Source organism: Elephantulus edwardii, unplaced genomic scaffold (genome assembly GCF_000299155.1).
Source record: "Elephantulus edwardii isolate Elephantulus edwardi_28Jun2011 unplaced genomic scaffold, EleEdw1.0 scaffold00068, whole genome shotgun sequence".
NCBI classification, from domain to species: domain Eukaryota; kingdom Metazoa; phylum Chordata; class Mammalia; order Macroscelidea; family Macroscelididae; genus Elephantulus; species Elephantulus edwardii.
The window spans coordinates 6,111,865-6,132,220 of NW_006399818.1; the positions used below are offsets into that span (position 1 = coordinate 6,111,865).

At 37.5% G+C, this 20,356-nt stretch overlaps 1 protein-coding gene across 1 annotated transcript in view; it reads left to right on the plus strand.

Moving 5' to 3' along the window:
- TMPO (thymopoietin) overlaps window positions 1-15,710 on the plus strand; it is a 19,938-nt gene extending 4,228 nt beyond the window's left edge. Inside the window, exons 2-4 of the mRNA XM_006888500.1 lie at window positions 7,469-7,595; window positions 12,740-12,898; window positions 14,206-15,710. Coding sequence (XP_006888562.1) covers window positions 7,469-7,595; window positions 12,740-12,898; window positions 14,206-15,710 — 1,791 coding nt within the window. The remainder of the gene's footprint in view (window positions 1-7,468; window positions 7,596-12,739; window positions 12,899-14,205) is intronic.
- The last annotated feature ends 4,646 nt before the right edge of the window (window positions 15,711-20,356 follow it).

The window sequence follows — 20,356 nt, forward strand, 5'->3', positions numbered from 1 at the left end:
GGACGACGACAGTCTCCTCCTCTCCTGTGCAATTAACAGCCGCCAGAGGGTCAGCTATAGGTCGGTTGCCACTCTGTAGTACACAACAACTCTCGGAGCCCTGGCTACTAACAGATCAGTGGTTCCAATCCACCAGCCACTCCGTAGGACAGAGGTGTGGCAGTTTCTGTCAAGATGAACAGGTTTGGAAAACCTATGACCATTTCTACTTTGGGATCAACTGCAGCAACTCTGTTCCTTAGCTAGATTCCACCAAATTGAGAAAGCTAATTTTGTTTGTTAATCAGAAGTTGCATTTTTGTTTTAAAGCATATTAAGTAAAAGTGAGTTGTTTGGGATTTGTTTTGTTTTTAAGAGCCATAGGAAAAATAACTTTGGGAAGGAACCTTGGAAAGTTTACAGACAAGGAATATTAAGGATATTTATAATCACTGGTCTATAATTTCTCCACCCTTTCAATTTTGTGTACACTATGTTTTAGTCCTTATTCGTTTTCTTTCTAATAGTGTAAGAACAAATTTTTTGAAAGGAGAAAGCCAAATATATAAACGTTGTACTTGAGAATTGCGGATGCAACTGATTTTTTTAAAGAAGTATTTAATATTTTAGGGAGCTCTGGTTGTTGTTGTTGTTGTTGTTATGTGCCATGGAGTTGCTTGCGACTTATAGCGACCCTATGTACAAGAGCTCTAAATGCTTTTCTATCCTGTGCCAACCTAGCCATCTCAAACACATTCCCAACCGCTCCAGTCACAGAATCGATCCATCTCATCAAAGGTCTCGCTCCTTCGCCGCCCCTCCACTCTGCCAAACATGATGTCCCTCTCCAAGGACCAGTCCCTCCTTGCAACATGCCCAAAGTATGTCAGACGAAGTTGTGTGTGTCTGGTGGCCTAGTGATTAAAATTGAGCTCACAGCCCAAAGCCTTGTCCTTCAAATCACTCAGCTGCAGTACAGAAGAAAAATGAACAATCATTGTGATTGACAGCCTCTGAAAACCTGTTGAAGGGGTCAGAGTTCCTTGCAACTCAAGGACACATAACAACAGTCAATATTTTTAATACAAAGTGGTTGGCAAGGATCAAATATTTGCATAGAGTAGACCTGCTGCATAATCAGAGGATTATGAAGAATATTTAAAGGGGGAAATGTTTTATTTTAGTCATCGCTGTGATCAGGTTCTTATAGTGACTTGATGTGAAAAAAATTAATTTTGTTTTGTTTCTAAGGAGCTATTCTTGTTGTACAAGTATCATGGTGATACCAGTAGTTTTAGGTGTTGAAATTACCCAGTTTGTGACTCATAAACATTTACAGAGTTGGCAGTCTGCCCTTTTGTTGGTGGTGCAAAACATAGAAGGTGTAGCTGTCTGGGATCCAGTGGAGCACAGTATTCTTGCATGGTCTGGTTATGTGTATTACAAATTTTCTTTCTTTTTTTTAAGAAAATTTTTATTTTATAGTGGTTTACTTACAGAGTTAGTGTACATTGTTTTTCACACTGGATCTTTCCCATTTCCTTTACTCACCCCTTCTCAACCTAGAATTAAACATTCTTGACAAAATATCTTAAGATCTAGAATACAACTCTAAAAAATGTGCTAGTCATGAAATTTTTTTTTCTGTCAGATTTATTTCCGTTTTGAACTTGTATACAGTTGGTCTATTAGACAGTCAATCCATGGCTGTATTTTGATTGCTGATATGAAAATATAAATTCTTAAGTTGACCACTGTTTACTATAGTAAAATGTTTAGTGTCCATAGAATATGTACAGTGCTTTATGCTCACTATCAAACATATGCTTTCTAAACTGTCTTTGCTGTCAGACTAATACAGACATACCTCATTTTCTTTCACTTCTCTGATGTTGGTGTTTTATTAAGACAGAACAAGGTTCTAAAGATTTATGACAAATGTGCATCAAGCAAGTTTTATCAGAGCCATTTTCTCTGTAGCATATGCCTGCTTAGTGACTGTCACATCTTGGTCATTCTGACAATCCTGAAAATGTGATGTTATTGTACACAATAGACTATATAAAGTAAACATACATGTACTGGGAAACAAAAAATGTGGCAACTTGTTTTATTGCAGTGTCTATGAAGTATGGTTTTATAGTGGAAAGTTGTAATATATTTTTCAGTATTGGAAGGATGTGAAAATGATTTCTAAATTGCCTGAACTAATCACATTATCTTAGATTTCAGTTGCCTCACTTATAAAATATGAGGGTAATTGTTAAAATTCAGTAAGGCCTAAGAACACCGCTTGGTACACAGTAGGTACTCAGTAGAACCTATCTGATAGTGGTTGTTACTGTACTTCATCTGGCATATTTGAAGTGTGCTATCCCGAAATGGCCAGCATGCTTGGAAAAGAAGTGAACCCTCAGTGAGATGAATTGACACAGTGACTGAAACAGCAAGCTTAAATACAGCAAATAATGTGTGGATGGTGCAAAATAGGGTAGCATTTCATTCAATTGTACATGTTGTTGTTAGGTGACATACAGTCGCGTATAACTCATACTGACACTAAGAACAACAGATCTGAACCCTGCACTATCCTGTGCCATCCTCACACTCTTTGACATCCTTTAGTCCATTGCTACAATCACTTTGCCAGTCCATCTGGTTGAAAGTCTTCCTCTTTTTTGTGGACCCTCCACCTTTCCAAACATGATGACCCTTTCCAAGGAATAGCTTCTCAGGGTATGTGAGATGAGGCTTCATTATCTTTGCCTCCAGGGAGCATTCTGGCTCACTTTCTCCAAGACATAATCTGTCCTTTTGGTACTCCATGGACTAGTCAGCACTTCTATCCAACATCACGGTACAAAGGCATCAGTTGTATCCGGCTTATTAGCCACTGACCAGCTCTCAGATGCACTTCAAATGACTGAAAAGACCATGGCTCCATGGCTTGAATCAGGCACACCTTATTCCTCATACTGACATAATTCTCAGTAATTTGGAGATGTCCCTGACTTCACACTTTCCCAGTGTAATTCATCTCCTGATGTCCTGACTGCTAGTACCAAAGGTTATACACAGACGATATAAATTACGACACCTAACAACTGAGCTACTAAAAGAAGAGTAGATCATAGGTAGTATGATGGAATATTTGGTTTTAAAGTTGAAAAAGACAGGTGGTAGTTGAGAAGAAATAGTAATACTGGACACATGATAGGCACTTAATAGTTTTGTGGTTTTTTGGGGGGGTTTTGTTTTTGTTTTTTGTTTGTTTGTTTGTTTTGGTTTTGGTTTTTTGTTTTTGTTTTTTTTTTTTAGTTAAATGAGAAGCAGAAATCAGTAACATTTATATTTATAGCTCCTTCCTAAAGGACACTCCTGCCTTGATAGTCATGTACATCATACCACCTGACTCCCAATTTTTAAATTGTTAATTTTATCTTTTATAAAATGACTTCTGTAACATTCTCTGTACAGATTTGGGGGGGGGATTTGAAGAGGTTCTGTTGGCCTACCTTATGCATATTTGCTGGGAATGTCTTTACTTCTAGTGTTTTATTATTTGTTTTAAGGAAATATGTTACTGTTATTATTTGCCTTAGAATTGCCTGCAACTTATAGTGACCCTATCTATGCACAACCCTATGCTCCATCCTGAGCCAACATTATTGTCTCATGACACCTTACCCCAGTCACTGAGTCAATCAGTTTCATTAAAGGTCTTACTCTCTTGTGCTGTCCCTCTACCCTCCCAAGCATGATGTCCCCATCCAAGGAGTAGCCTGGTTTCACCCACTCTAGGTCAAACCAGTTCTCCTAGCAGTCCATGGTATATTGAATATTCTTCTCCAGCACCACAGCTCAATGGCATCGATTCCTTTGTCATCCCTAGTCATTATCCAGCTTTCTGACACATAGCAAGTAATTGTGAAGACTGAGGCCTTGATTGGGCACACCTTGGTCTCCAGACTGACATTGTTGCTCCTCTATAGGACTCTGGAGAGGTCCCCGACAGCGGACTTTCCAGTGCAGTGTCTTGATTTCCTGGGTGCTGGTACCAAGAGTGTTGATTGTGGAGCCATGAGCAGAAGCTGTTAACAGTCGCAGTCTCTTCACAGAAATTAATTTCCTACTATGATTTGATAAGCCTCTTTTTTTTTTACCTTTATTATCTTTTTCTTTTTTCTCTTGAATACCATTGAGTTGGATCTACTGACACAGGAGATTGCCCCTCCTTCTCCAGCAGGAGCATGTGGTGGATTTAAACCTCATTTTTCCTCCCAAGGAGCAGCTGGAGGATTTGAATTATTTGCCTTCGGGACTGCAGTGCAGCTTCTTACCACTAGGCCACCAGAGCTCTCTTACCTTTTATTATTTCTTAATAAGAATCTTCATAACCTTAATAAGATTTTCAAACCTAAGTTAATTTTTTCCTCTTCACATGGCATGTTCATTCCTTTATGGGTGCCTAATTTTCTGTGTCAGATTCTCTTTTACTTTAGATTCTTAAGATTCAGAATTGAGAGTATCTTTGATGCTTCTGTCAGTCATCTCCAACTCGTAGTAGCCTGTAAGTCATGTGAGATCCTCATTAAAGATGCAGCATTCTCACACCCAAGATTAATAATCACAACTGAGGCTTTAAAAATAAGCCAGATTTGGTGAGCTCTGGTGGTCTAGTGGCAAGAAGATGTACTTCAATCCCAGAGGTGCACGGTTCAGTTCCTCTAGATGCTCTGCTGGAAAAGGAACAATCTCCTCCTGTACCAGTCAGATCTGATTTGATGGTACACAAACACACAAAATAATAAAATAAAAATGAAAAAAAAAAGCCAGATTTGATGAGTGTTCCTTCAAGGAATCCACCATCTAGAGAAGATGAACTTATTTGTATAAGCAACTGGTAACAAAGTGGAGAGAGGTGTTTTGCTTTCCAGGACTTTTCTTGGAAACTCTGGGCTTGTTGCAAGAAATTGGTATTTCTAGATGTTTTATTGGCAGTAGTATTTGAATTAGGTGAATGGACTTTCTACAAGTATTATGAACTTGATTGACCTTTCACTTATTATTTAAGGTATTGGTGGTGTGCAGCAGAACTTAGGAGAGCTCAGAAAGTTGCCTTTTTTCCCAAGTCTTCTCCCTTGGACAGGGTGCTTCTCTCCCCTCCACCCCTACCCCTTATTTTAGTGGAAAATATTTACGCTTTCCTTTTCTGATAGATTCTTACCTACCTGGATTCTGGATTTCTCAAGTTTTACACTATCTTGGGCATTTTTCCTCCCCAATCAATCTGGCCCACCTCTGGTGCCCTAGTGCTAAGAAGCTGCACTGCAGTCCCGAAGGCACATAGTTCAAATCCACCAGCTGCTCCTTGGGAGGAAAAATGAGCAGTCTCCTCTCCCATGTGATTAAGTGCCTCTGAAAACCTGTTGGAATGTCAGCTGTGGCTTGGTTCCCACTGACAGTACACAACAACAATCTGTCTGCTGCTTTTTGGAAAATTATCAATTAGATCTTTAAAATAGATGTGATTTATTAAGAGATCCTGTCCAAAGAAATTAGGGCTCTGACTGTAGAATTATATAGACTACTACACAGTTATTCAGACACCAGGACATGATTTGCATCAATATTTGTGCCTCATAACTCTAGATCTGTATATCTATGTATTTCAGCCCTCCAAAAATGCCTTCTCTAGAACTTCAGTCATTTTTAAAGATTTCTCATGATGTAATTGTTTTCACTAGCCTATCTAAAAGAAACACACATTTGTAATCTTGCTATATGTGAAGTCTTAAACATTTATCAAAACTAAAACACTCCTCCTTCCTACACCCCCCCCCCCCCCCCATGGTTATAAAGTTACAAAGCCATACAGTTTTACCCATTTTGGGGGAAAAATAAAAAACCACACACACACATACCTCCCAAGATGCAGTGTAGGCTCCCCTGCTTGCTGTATAGTAATATGGGCCTACGTTGACTTTGCCTGATTTTCATGACCATTATTTAAGTAGTCATTTTGGGTTTTGTTGTTGTTTTTGTAGAAACTGGCCCATAGCTGACCCTCCAGCTGCTTTTCAGAGGCTGTTAATTCCATAGGAGGCGAATGCCCACCCTTCTGAGGAGCAGCTGGTGGATTGCAACGACATGTCTATGGTATTGCAGCCCAGATTCTTAGCACTAGGCCACCAGAGCTCCTTTCCAGAATTAGACTATTTAAAAGCTGCTTTTGACATTTCCTTGAAAGCTTGTTCTACATTCTTTTGTTTGTTAGTGAAAAGGTCACATAGAGAGAGCTAACCCTAACTGAGTAACCAGAGGTGATAAGTGACCAAGAAGTCCCAGTTTCTTCATTAGTCTTACTCCAGTGACAACATTTTTACCAGGAGAACATTAATGTCACTTCTTTGTTTAAAGGAGATCTTTTAATATAGTTAAATATAAACTCTTCTCACAAGGGCTTAAAGTTTTCTGGCTCAATTGAAACTTTTAAGGATTATCAGAAGAGATCAGTTGCTAAACACTGTCGAGTACGACTCATAGCTATTCTTTGAACAACGGATCTGAACCCTGTGTCATACTTCCTGACACACAAGAGCCCATTGCAGCAGTCATTCCACCTTCTTCCTCTCCTTTGACGACCCTTTACCCTTCCCAGCATCATGTCCTTCTCCAAGGAATAGCCCCTCCTAGCAACATGCCCAAAGTATGTGAGGGGAAACCTCGGCACCCTTGCCTCCAAAGAGCACTCCAGTTGCACCCTCTCCAAGACATACTTATTTGTTCCTTTGGCATTCCATGGAACATTCAGTGCTTTTCTCCAGCACCACAACTCAGACATCAATTCTTCTATTGTCTCTATTCATTGTCAGTAGTAGTTTACAATTATGTGAATGAAAATGTTTTAACCTAATCTGACTTTGTTTTGCACATATCATGCTCATATCTTCTTTGCCATTCGAGAGAGGAGTTAAATGCTTTAAGAGATGCGGTGTAATTTTTTAAAGGTTATGTAAGAAAACGAGGAGGTAGTTGGTTGGAAAGCTGTTGTTGATTGCCTTCCAGTCGAGCATGATTCTTGGCGATCCTATGAAGAAATGGCCTGAAGCCCCTCTGGAACTATCGACATTTATCAAAGTTCATTGAGTTTCAGAAGGCATGTTTAGGAAGTGGATGCCAATCCTGCTTCCAGATGCATACTTGGGTGTCCTTTTTTTCATCTTTTTTACTTTTTGTAGCAAAACTTTCCCTTTAGGGAGGTAACCAAAATTTCGTATTTTAAACAATAATACCATTAAAAATTTTAGTTAATTGTTAGGTTTGCACAATTTCTAAAAATAATGACATTTCTAATTTAATCAAATGGTTGGAACTTAATAAAAAAAATCAACTTGAAGGGTGAATATGCATGTTTTATCACAATAATTTTACAGAGTTATTTGTGCAGATAATTCGTGTAGAAAGAGTAACTGAACTTTGTTTTCAGAAAGCTACAAAGAAAACGGATAAACCCAGACTAGAAGATAAAGATGATCTAGATGTAACAGAGCTCACCAATGAAGATCTTCTGGATCAGCTTGTAAAATATGGAGTGAATCCTGGCCCCATTGTTGGTAAGCTAGTAAAAGTCAATGATGTTTTTCTGTGAAATAGTACTCTCAAATTTTTTTCCTTTCTCCCATAACAATTAAAAGGTTGGATTTTAACCGGTCTGTCCTATATTCTGTTAATTATGTGGCCTCCACATTTGTTTCCTTAAATAGAAATGAAAGTTTTAAGAGCTGAACCAGTTAATTGCCAAATTGTTATATTTCATATGGTGATCATGTCAGCATTCTTTAGTAAGGCCATAAGGTTCTAAATACGTATATGACAGTTTAGGGAAAACTGAGGTAATTAAAATGGCCAAGTTAATCTACATGAGTGGCAAGTGGCAGGCTCGTGGCTAGAACTCAAGTTAGAGTGCAGAAATTAACAAGTAGTATCACTAATATCACATGCTAGCACGATTCTGCTGAAAATTATCCAAAAACTACTGGAACAGCACATCAGCAGAGGACTGCCAGATGTGTAGGCTGGGTTTAGAAGAGGCCATGGTACTACAGGTATTATAGCTAATGTTAGATAGAGCTTGGTTGAAAGCACAGTATACCAGAGGAATGCCTATCTGTGTTTCATTATCTCTGCAAGGTGTTTAACTGTGTGGATCACAACAAACGTGCAGGGGAATAAGAATCCTAGAACATTTGATTTTGCTTATGTGAAACCTATACTTGGACCAGCAGACAGTCTTCAGAACAGAGAAAGGGAAACACTGCATGGTTCAAAATTGGGAAGGGTGTATGCCAGGGATGTGTCTCCATACCTTTTCAATCTATATGCAGAACAAATCATCTGGGAGGTTGGGCTCTGTTAGGGGTGTGGCATCAGGATTAGAGGAAGACTCATCAACCTTTTATGCAGAGGACACTACCTTGCTTGCTGAAACCAAGGAGGACCTGAAGCCCTTGCTGCAGAAAGTCAAGAACTGCAGCCTTCAATATGAATTGAAGCTCAACATCAAGAAAACTAAGGTTCTCTTCACTGGGCCAATTGGCAGCATTATGATATATGGTGAAGAGATTGAGATTGCTAACAGCTTTAGTTTGCTTGGCTCCACAATCAATACCCTTGGTACCAGCACCCAGGAAATCAAAAGACAAATTGCATTGAGAAAGTTTGCTTTCAGAGATCTCTCCAGAGTACTGAAGAGCAATGACGTCAGTCTGGAGATCAAGGTGCACCTGATCCAGGCCATAGTCATTGCAGTTACTTGCTATGCATCAGACAGCTGGACAATGACTAGAGATGATAGAAAGAGAATTGATGCCTTTGAGCTGTGGTGCTGGAGAAGAGTATTCACTATATCATGGACTGTCAGGAGAACAAAAGGTTTGTCCTAGAGTAGGTGAAACCAGGCTACTACTCCTTGGAGGAAAGGATTTTAAAAAGTTTCATCTGACATACTTTGAGCATGTTGCAGACATCATGTTTGGAAGGGTGGCGGGACAGCGCAGGAAAGGAAGACCCTCAGTGAGATGAATTAATTCAATGACTGGGTTAATGAGGGTAGGTGTGTCGGAGACAATAAGGTTGGCACAGGATTGAGCAGGGTTTAGGGCCATCATACATAGGGTCTCTGCGTGTCTCAAGGCCACTCAACAGCACATAACAATAGCATAGTGTCCTTTTTTCTGTTATGAAAGTACATTTTAAAAGTCTTAGCCACGTGAAATTGATGATACTTCTTATTTTATTTTAATGAACATTTACAGAGATTTTGGATTTTCATTCATCATTGTTGCACTTTATTCCCAACCCCCAGTTCGCTCCTCTGGAATTGATGACACTCTTATGAACAAACTTTGACCATAAAAAAGAACTTAGATTGTTATAATTTTGTTACTGTCAAGTGTATGATTTTGCTAGGCCTTATTTTTGGAGTAACAGTAAGTTAAGTGCTCAGGTGTTCCAGAAGGAAACATGTGACAGATTGCTTCTGTAAAGATTGTTGTTATATGCCATCCAATCAGAACCAGACCATAGCTGACCCTTCAGCAGATATCCAGAAGCTATAAATCACATGGAGACTACCCTTTCTTCACAGAGCAGCTACTTTTGAGTTAACAGCTCAACTCCTTATCAAGACCACCAGAGAGGAGAGCCTTGGAAACTTTTGGGGACAATTCTAGTCTGTCCTGTGGGTGAGATGAAATCTCAGAGGCAGTAGATTTGATTTGATACTGACCTCAGGTTGAGAAAGTCCTTTTCCATCTATGTTTTCTGGCCTATTGAATACTGTAGAGATTTGGAAGTTTGCTTTTTGTAAATGGGATTTAATTTTTTTTTTATCAAATAGATAATAAACCTATTCATAGAATTGCCAACTGACATTTGATGCTCTCCTTAAATCTTTTATTTAAAATTTCAAAAGAAAAACTGAAAATGTGTATTACATACCAATACGCACTAAGTCATCTTAATAGTGTTGTTGTTGTGTGCCATTGAATCACCTACAACTCATCACAACCCTGTGTTCAACAGCTCTGAAGCCTGTCATGTCCTGAGCCAATCTCACTGACTCTGACACACCAACCCCAGCTGCCCCAATAACTGTTATCAATCCATCTCATCTGGGTTCTTTCTCTCTTGCATATCCCTCCACCCACCAAGCAGGATGTCATTCTTCCAGGGCCCTTCCCTCCTGGCCACGTGCCCAAAGTGTGTGAGAAGGTGCTTCAGAATCTTAGCCTCCAAGGAGAAACTTGGTTTTACCCTCTCCAACACAGACCTATTTGTTTTCTTGCTGGTCCATGGTATGTTCAGAACGCTTCTCCAGCACTATAGCTCCAGCTCTTTAGTGCATAGTAAATAATTGCAGAGACCATGGCCTGGATCAGGTGCACCTTAGTTTCTAGACTGACATCGTTGCTTCTCAATACTCTGGAAAGGTCCCTGACAGCAGATTTACCTAATGTAATTTGTCTTTTGATTTCCTGACTGCTGGGTCCAATAGTGTTTATTGTGGAGCCAAGGAAGCTGTAATTGTTAACAGCCCCAATCTCTTCTCTATCTATCATGGTGCTGCCAGTTGGCCCAGTGGTGAGAATCTTTGTCGTCTTGATGTTGAGCTTCAATCCTCAATTGAAGATTTTACAGTCCTTGACCTTTTGCAGCAAGAGCTTCAGGTCCATCTCAGTTTCAGCAATCAGTATTGTGTCATCTGCATAATGTAGGTTGTTGATGAGCCTTCCTACAGTCCTGATGCCACTTACTCGTCATAAAGCCCAGCCTATCAAGAAAGAAATGGAACAAATAAACATTGATAGGTATTGGTGAAATGACATGGATTGGCATGGGGCATTTTGAATCAGACAGTCATATGAGATGAAAAGGTGAGAAATAATGGGGTTGCTTTTGTCGTTAAAAAGGCTGTTTCTAGATCCATCCTGAAATAGTGTTGTGAGTGATAGAATAATATCCATAGGCATACAGGGAAGACTTCTTAATAACAGTATCATTAAAATTTATGTACCAAAGCCAAAGAGGAGGAAATAGATTATTTCTACCAACTTTTGCAAAATTGATCTAACATGCAAACGAGATGGTGACTGGAATGTAAAAGTTGGGAACCAGGAAGAAATATCAGTGGCTGGAAAACATGGACTTGGTGACAGAAATGAGGCTGGGGATAGAAGGATAGAATTCTGCACAATTGATTTATTAATAGCAAATACCTTTTATAAGAAACATAAATGCATGCTATACACATGGATTTCACCTGATGGGATCTGTGGGAGGAATCATTGGAGAATTTCAGTGGCAGCAGTGAAAACTAGGCCTGGTGTTGATTGCAAAACAGACCATCAGCTACTCATGTGCAAGTTCAAATTAAAGATAAATAAAGTCAAATCCACTGGAATAAAAATTTAATCTTGAGTCTATCCCGCCTGAATTTAAGAACCAATTCAGTAACAGGTTTGAGGTCTTGAACACTAATGATCTTAATACTATTTAGCAAAACATTTCTAGCTCTTTGTTTCTTTTAAAAATTCATTTTTATTTTACACATCTCAGTTGAATGCAAGGAAAGACATACAGCTACTGTGAAACAAAAGAAAAACACTTGTTTTTACATTAATGTTGATATATTTTAAGAGTTCATTATCAGTTTATTTTGCTTCCTTCTTGGGAGCAGGGTGTATGTAATAATACCCACTTACCATAATTTTTACTGAGGAGCTCTATTTAGCTATAATTTATAGTCTTTTCCTTTTCTGTGTAACGCAGAAGGTATTTATGTTGTTGTGTACCATCTAGTCAGAACCGACCTGTAACTGACCCTCCAGTGGGTTTTTAAAGGCAGTTAATCACACAGAAAGAGATTACCCATCCTTCTGTGGAGCAGCTGGTAGATTTGAACTGTGTGCCTTTGAGATTGCAGTGCTGTTTCTTACCTCTAGGCCCCAAGATTGATTTCTTAAAAGCAAAGTTTCAAAGGGATCAAACCAGAATGAACTGGTTTGAAGCTCTGCTTAGGAGCTGTGAAGTATAAATTAGGCAATTCTTCAAGAAGTAGAATGAAATTATTGAGAAAAAATTTTTTTTTCCTATGTAGACACATAAAAGATAAAGGTCACATAGTACCAGAGGCAGTATAGCCAAGACCGAGACATAGGGAGTCTGCACAGGCAAGAGTAGTGAGTTGTACAAGGCTCTTCAGTCGGAATTGTATATGAGAGGGTTGTTGTTGTTATGTGCCGTCGAGTCGCCTGCGACTCATAGCGACCCTATGTACAACAGCCCTAAACTCTGCTCTGTCCTGTGCCAATCGCACTGTCTCTGACACTCCCATCCAATTATCCCAGTCACTGAATCAATCCACCTCATAGAGGGCCTTCCCCTCCTGCGCTCTCCCTCCACCCTCCCAAGCATGATGTCCCTCTCCAAGGACCAGTCTCTCCTCACAACATGTCCACCCGGTTTAACCCTTTCCAGGACAAATCTGTTTGTTTTCCTAGCAGTCCATGGTATTCTCAGTACTCTTCTTCAGCACCACAGCTCAAAGGCATCAATTCTCCTTCTATCCTCCTTGGTCATTGTCCAAATCTCTTAAATAAATATAGGGGCAAATAAATAAAAAGGAATAGATAAAAACACAATAGCTAAAGAATATGTAGCAGTGAATGCTTCTAAAGGAAGTTCTGTCTTAATTCAGGAACAACCAGGAAGCTATATGAGAAAAAGCTGCTGAAACTAAGGGAACAAGGAACAGAATCCAGGTCATCTACACCTCTGCCAGCAGTTTCTTCTTCAGCAGAAAACACAAGGCAGAATGGAAGTAATGACTCTGACAGATACAGTGACAATGAAGAAGGTAAAATTTTAAATTATGTCAATAAAATGTATGTCCTTTTCCCTAGACTCATTTTAAGATACAATAATTAAAAGAGAAAGATGTAAAACTGTATAATAAGGTGCATATTTTGTGTTCAAATCATTCATTATTGCCTTGCAAGTCATTTGAATATAATCTCTTGTTGACAATTCTAAAAAACAGTACAAGTATTTTCAAGCATTTAAAATTGCTCATTATCTTTTTGTTTCTAATCTCTTTTTTCTAAGAGAATCAAACAGTACACATTAATTCCCCATTTTCACATTCCTTTTAACACTTCCAAAGAAACAACCATTATCATTGATTTGATGGTTCTTTCCAGTTTCTTCTTCAGACATTTACGCATGCATATATTTAGTTCATTATAGTATTTGTGTTTTAAAACATCTGATAGCATGCTAAATGTTTACACTTTAAAAATTTTTTTTATTATTATTAATTTCAATGAAAATTTACAGAGACTTTGGATTTCCATTCATTAATTGTTGCACTTTTCTCCCCTCCCAACCCTGTCCCCCAGTACACTCCCCTCTTGGAAAAGTAAAAGAAAAATTCTTTCATTGTTTTACAGTCCCTCCCACCAGGTCTGCTCCACTATGCAGCCTTTGCTCTGGACTCCTGCCAAGACAAAAGTACTTAATCACAATCCCTTTTAAACAGTTTTTTCCCTCATCTGTTTCAATGCAGTATACATTATTTAACCCATCTTTCTCAGTCTCCCCCCAATCCCTATGTCAGTCCATGTTTACACTTTTTAATCTTCTTTTTTTATATCTAATCTTTTTATCTTATTATATATCTTATACACCGTATTATATCTGTTTTATTCCTTATAAATGTGTATATTGGTAGTATTTACACATGACATTTTCTCTTGATGGGGATTTATTTATATTATTTATATAGTGTTTGCTAGATAATTTGATTTCTAGGATGCTTTAAAGCAAATAATTGACCATGTTTTCAGTAATCTGTATTAAGAAAATTTGATGATCGTTAAATAATAAGCACAGTTTAGTGTTTTTTTTGTTTGGTTTTTTTTTTACAGTTTAGTGTTTTATAAGCTGTTATTTGTGTAACTTACTGCTTAGTTTTGCAGTTGTTTAATTTGACTCTTAAGTGCTTACATTTCTGTAAGAATTGCTTGACAGCACAGTCAGCCAAATTGCTTGTTAGGAGTATGCATTGTAGAGCCTTTTTCTTCAACAGCTCTATTTTAGCAAAGAGGCAGAGAGTAAGCTCAACACAAGTAATGCTTAAACTTCCTGCCTCTTTTGCCTCTACAGGAAAGAAGAAAGAACACAAGAAAACGAAGTCCACTAGGGATTTTGTTCCTTTTTCTGAACTTCCAACTACTCCCTCTGGTGGATTTTTTCAGGGTATTTCTTTTCCTGAAATCTCTACCCGTCCACCTTTGGGTAGGACTGAACTACAGGCAAAGAAAGTACATACTTCTAAGGGAGACGCACCTAGGGAACCTGTTATATCTACAATGTTGCCTATAAGAGGACAGTTGGAAAAGTTAGTCTCAGGGGAGAATTTGTTTATATCCTCCAAGTCTACCCAGGATAGGGGTTTAGAGGAAGGTTCATCTTCTCAGCATCAGTTTGCTGGTAGGTTGGTCTCTGCTACAGGCTCTCCACTAATTAAAGAAACCACTACTACTCACTATAAAGAAATAATAGAAAATATTTGCCGTGGAGAAAAAAGTGGAAATCGGCCATTATATACTGAAAGGCCTCATAGTTCAGATCAGTTGATATTCTCCAGTGAAAGAGAGGAATTAGAAGAGTCTGAGAGATCTCAAGTAATTTCTCCACCACTTGCCCAGGCAATCAGAGATTATGTCAATTCTCTCTTGATCCAAGGTGGGGTAGGTCATTTACCTGGGACTTCTCTCTCTCTACCCCCACTGGATGTAGAAAGCACACGGAAGAGAACTGATCGATCTAATTTTCAGGAAGCTGAATCCCAGTCTCCCCCACGAAAAGTCCCTAGATGTAGTGAAAAGTCAGTGGAAGAAAGAGATTTGGGTTCCTTTACATCTTTTCAAAATACATCCGGAGATGAATCAATGTCGTCTTGTGCTAAAACTGTTGTTTCTCGCTCACTCACTACATTAGGCATTGAAATGTCTAAGCAATCAAGACGTGATAAAATAAATTCCTCTGAACTCTCCTTCCCCCTACATGAATCTATTTTAAAAGTAATTGAAGAGGAATGGCAGCACATTGACAAGCAACTGCCCTCGTTGGCATGCAAGTATCCAGTTTCTTCTAGAGAGGCACCAGAGATATTATCAGTTCCCAAAGTAGATGATGAAATCCTAGGGTTTATTTCTGAAGCCTCTCCACCAGGAGATACTCAAGCAGCCTCCACTGAGGCTTGTGATAAACAGTTGGATTCAGCACTTTGTAAAACATATGAAGCTGCAGCATCAGGTTTGCAGATTGCAACCCATACTGCCTATGTAGTTAGAGCTATGCAGAAAGACATTAGCCAGGCTGCACAACTTCTTCGTTCTGATCCTAGTCAGACACCCCAAGCCCTTGAGATTCTGAGTAAAACATATGATGCAGCCTCATTTCTTTGTGACGCTGCATTTGATGAAGTGAAAGTGGCAGCTCGTACCATGGCATCGTCCACTCTTGGGCGACGCCGTCTCTTGCTGAAAGATTGCAAAATTAGTCCAGCTTCCAAGAATAGACTGGCAGCTATCCCCTTTAAAGGTGGAACATTATTTGGAGGAGACGTGCATAAAATAGTTAAAAAACGTGGGACTAAAAACTAAAACCCAAGTTAAAAAAAACTCTTTAATAGGAGAATTTAGGCACTTTTCTAACAGTTATAGCTATTTACATGTGAGCTATTTACCTGGTTTTTAAGATCTTCTTAGTATAAAGATAGGGCTAATTTAAAATTATCTTGCACTTAGACTCAACATGTTATTTTCATCTAAAAGTAAATATCTACATACAGCTGCTTTTTACTTTTGTATTTTTCTAAGTTACCCAAATAGGAAGCCTAGTACAAATAAGAAAGTCAGCTTTTTAGATGTCATTTCTTTATGAAAAATAAAAAACTTTTTAAAACTCTTCAAAATTACAAAAATGTCAATAATTAGACTACAAGAATACTTTTCATTGTTTTCATTCTCTTTTTATACTTTGGACAAAATTAAAATTTGTTACACATTGGAAACAGTTTCTTTTTTAGTACTTCTATCTAAATACATTTTTACTTTGTAGACCTTGTGCACATTATTATTATTACTCTTAATCTCACTTTGCTAATTTTTTATTCATGTCTATATCATTGACAGTAGTCTAGATCAGTGTAATTCAAACTATCATTCCGTAAAATGTTAATCGTCCACAGACTAGATGAGCATGTACCAAAATTTAAATGTAGGCATACCTTGTAGGTTAGTTGACAGATACAGTTAAGTATTTTTGATTTGTTGGTTAATAAAACATAATTGACTAAGAAAGCAATATATTGATTTACGTTCTCTTACAAGTGCCTTATCACTTCATAATTTGGTAATATATAGTTCTTGGACCAATGCCAGGGCATGGACCATACTTTGAGCTGTCTTACTGTAGAAAATGAGGAATAGTCTGGGAGGGTACATTTTCACCATCACGCTAGTTTGTCTGATTAGCCAAACCCTAGAATGATGGGCTGGGTTTGTTTTTGTTTGGTTTTGTTTTTTTTTTCCCCCCAAAGTTCTTCTTTCAAGATATATATGGTTCAGTGGATAGTTAGGGTTAGCTATGTAAACTTTAAAAGATAAAGTTTAAAAGTTTAAATTACTGGTTTAAGAAAAGCTTTAAATAATTATATTCTGGTGTCTATGTCTATATGAAGCAGTGTATTTATCCTGTTTTTATGACTGTAAGATTAAACAGTTTAAATAAATATAGAACACAAATTTTTGTTCTTATGGAAAATGGTGCCCTTAAGCCTAAGAAAAATATAGTCCCTAGGATGCTCCTTTTAGACATTATCTTAATTTTATACTATTCATGTCCATCTTCTCAGCTTACTGAAATTTTATTCTGTCTTCTGAAATGTACATGTATACATGTACCTACTAATTGCTATGTGATTTTAATGAATGTATTACTGTAGAATGCTTCTGCAAATTCAATAAAGTTGTTAAATTTGAACAGTTTTGTGTGGTCTCCAGAAACATGTTTTATGTGTGTTTTATTCTTGGAGTTGCAACAAATTAGGTATTTGTGGATATTCAACCCTTTTCCCCACTTCATCTTTGACCCTTTAGTAGTCTAATAGGTGAAAATACTGTAATTGTGTTGGATGCTTCTATTTGAAGGTCATGTTTTTATTAACTATTGGGGTTTAAATTTGTAAGAGAATCTATAATAAACCTTATTTAACCAATTTCCACCCACTTGTTAAGATTTTAAAATTTTTTAGTTCTTAAATATGAGTTACTAAAGATTAATTTTTTTTTTTAATTCTAAGTGTTGTATCAAACAGCTACATAGATCCATTCATAGAAATGTTGGGAGGTGGGGGATGGAGTTGATTGCTTAGTTCTAAATAAATACTGTGTATAGAGAAAAGTCACATTTTAATTTTTTATATTTTCTAGAAAACAACATTTACACTAGACTAGAAAGTTATCAAGACGTAGCTGTCTTAACCACTTTTTTTAAGTAACTACAGTGAGTTCTTGGAAAGCTAATTAAAGCTTTTGTTTAAGAAATATTCTTTATGTCCTGACAAGTAGTTTGTTTTACTAAGGTAAACAGCCATAAAACGGGAATTAAACTAAGATTTTTATCAGTATTATTAAAGTGTAGATGTCAAATGTTAAACCCCAAGTGCGGGATATTGAAGCCTATAAAAAGATAGGAATTTTTAGTTCAAGAAACATTTAAACTAGATGTCATTGAGGTGTAGGAAAGATGGGGGCAGTTTCCTGTAGTTTAAGTCTGACTACTCCTTGAAGGATCCAGCTTTGAGTTTATTCTGACTTTGTGACAGCAAGTAAAGAAAGAATTGATGTAGATTCTATCATATAGTTTTGTTGTTTTTTTCTTTAAAGTTTTGTACATCTTTTTTCTCTTCATATTCTTCATTTATATTTAATAAACTTATTCCTGTACATAGTGATACTGAGTTCTTTTTCAATATCTTAATTTTTGAAAAGCTTTCCACTAAAAACAAACTCCAAAACCCACAACAAAATAAAAGAATAATAGGAAATAGTGGTCATCAGTCTCTGGCTGGCAAAGATAAATAATCATGGACTAAAATAGTAAAAAAAAAAATCCTGAAGGCAAATTGTGGTTAAACAATTGATCTGTGGAATTAAAAACTTTTCTATGGAGGTGTAACATTAGGATGTTTGTTGTATGATTCAGAAAATAATGGCTTCTCTGGTGTTATTTCCAGACTCTAAAGTAGAGCTCAAGCTTGAGAAGAGAGAACCATTAAAGGGCAGAGCAAAGACTCCAGTAACACTCAAGCAAAGAAGAGTTGAGCACAATCAGGTATCTTTAGTTTTATGATCACTGTGTTCAGGTAACTTTAGTTTTATGATCACTGTGTACTGGTATAAGTTGACTACCTTGCATTTTAGTCTTTGGTCAATAGTTGACACTTGTATCCAAGTATACTTCATAAAATGTTAACTAAACAGCATTAAGAATCTAAATTTTGTTACTTTATTATTTTTAAGAGGAATATTTTAAGAATGGAAATGCCTAAACAAGTTCTGATTTTTTAAAAAAACATTTTAAAGACAGGCAAGCTCTGGTGGCCTAGTGTCAAGAAGCTGCACTGCAATTCCAGAAGTGTGCAGTTCAAATCCACCATATGCTCTGTTGAAGAGGAGGGACAATCTCCTCCTGTACCAGTCAGATCCAGTTTGACGGTAAACACACACACACACACACAATAATAATAATTTTTTAAAAAAATTAAAGACAGAGGTAAGGTTTTCTATTTGTCTTTTGACTTCTAGATGGCTGGCTTTGCCTTTGACCCTTTTTCACTCTAAATCTATGCAAGATTTAAGCCCATTCCGTTTTCTTTCCTTACTCTGAAAATTCTGTATAATTTGCTTTTTCAAAAGGAAAATGTAGGAAACAGCAAATAAGCACAGGTATAAAAAAATGGGCTCATTTATAGGAGGGAAAACATACAGGGGGTAATCTAACCTTGATTTGAATACAAAACAGTTTCTCTTAAGAGTCATGAATTATCTTTTCTGGCTTCTATTTATCTTAAAATCATGCATTTTCATATAACATCTTTTCAATTTCCTCAGCTCCTTTCCTCATTTGATGGAGGCTTGCAAAATTATATGTTAAGATAATTTGGTGACTGTGATAGATCGATTCTGTGATGGGGTGGTGGGAATGAGTGTGTTTGAGAAGGCAAGGTTGGCACAGGATAGAATGGCGTTTAGGGCTCTTGTACATAGGGTCGCTATCATTCGCGAGTGACTCGATAGCACATAAAAACAACAACATGGAGAACATAGGAAAATCTGAAGGATGTTGAAAATAGTACATTGAGATTTTGGCCCAGGATATGAATGGTGTATAGTGTCAGCAGGAGAACTAACAACAACTACATCAATCTTGCCTATATATTCCCAGTTTGTCTTCCTTAGCAGTACGAATAAGAGAACAGTACAGTATTCATTCCACTCTTTGCCTCTAAATGAAAATCTTTCCTTCTGTGTTGTATACATTCTCTATGTAGTTTGTATTGGTTTCCAACACAGTAAAGTTTTTACAAATGGAGTGGTTTTTGAAAGAGCAGAAATTTGTTCATTCAAAATTTGCAGAGGTCAGAAATCAAAATATTGATAGGTTCATGCTTTGGCTGAAGGATTTGGGGAGGGGAAGAATCTGTTCATGGCATTGTTAGCTCCTGTACTGGCCTACAGGCACAGTCTTTCAGCCTTTCTCTGTTGTCATTTAGTCTTCTCCCTAGGCATCAGTGTCTTTCTTAAGTGTACCTGTGGATTAGATTAGGGCCCATCATAATGGCCTCAACTTGATCTTATCTGCAAGGATCCTTTTACCAAATAGGTCACATTTGAAGGATCCAGTTTAACCTTTAGTTGACCAGTAACAAGGTTCTTGCTAGTATTTCTGCAGTAATGAAAATGACCTCTATCTACTCTCCATTATTGTAGGCACAAGCCATTTATGAATAAGCTTTGGTGGTGTAGTATGTAACAGGTCAGGTTGCTTAGAGGTCCTCAGTTCAAATCCACCCATGGTCAGAATTGGCTGCAGCTGTCAGTTTAGCCACTTACGGCCATTGATTGCGTGTGATGTGGTCATGGGGGACAAGAAACTGAATTTTTAATTTACATTTAAAAAGCCATACATGGCATTGGCTAGCATTGGCAAGAATCCTTTATAAATATTATGTCCTTCTGTTGCA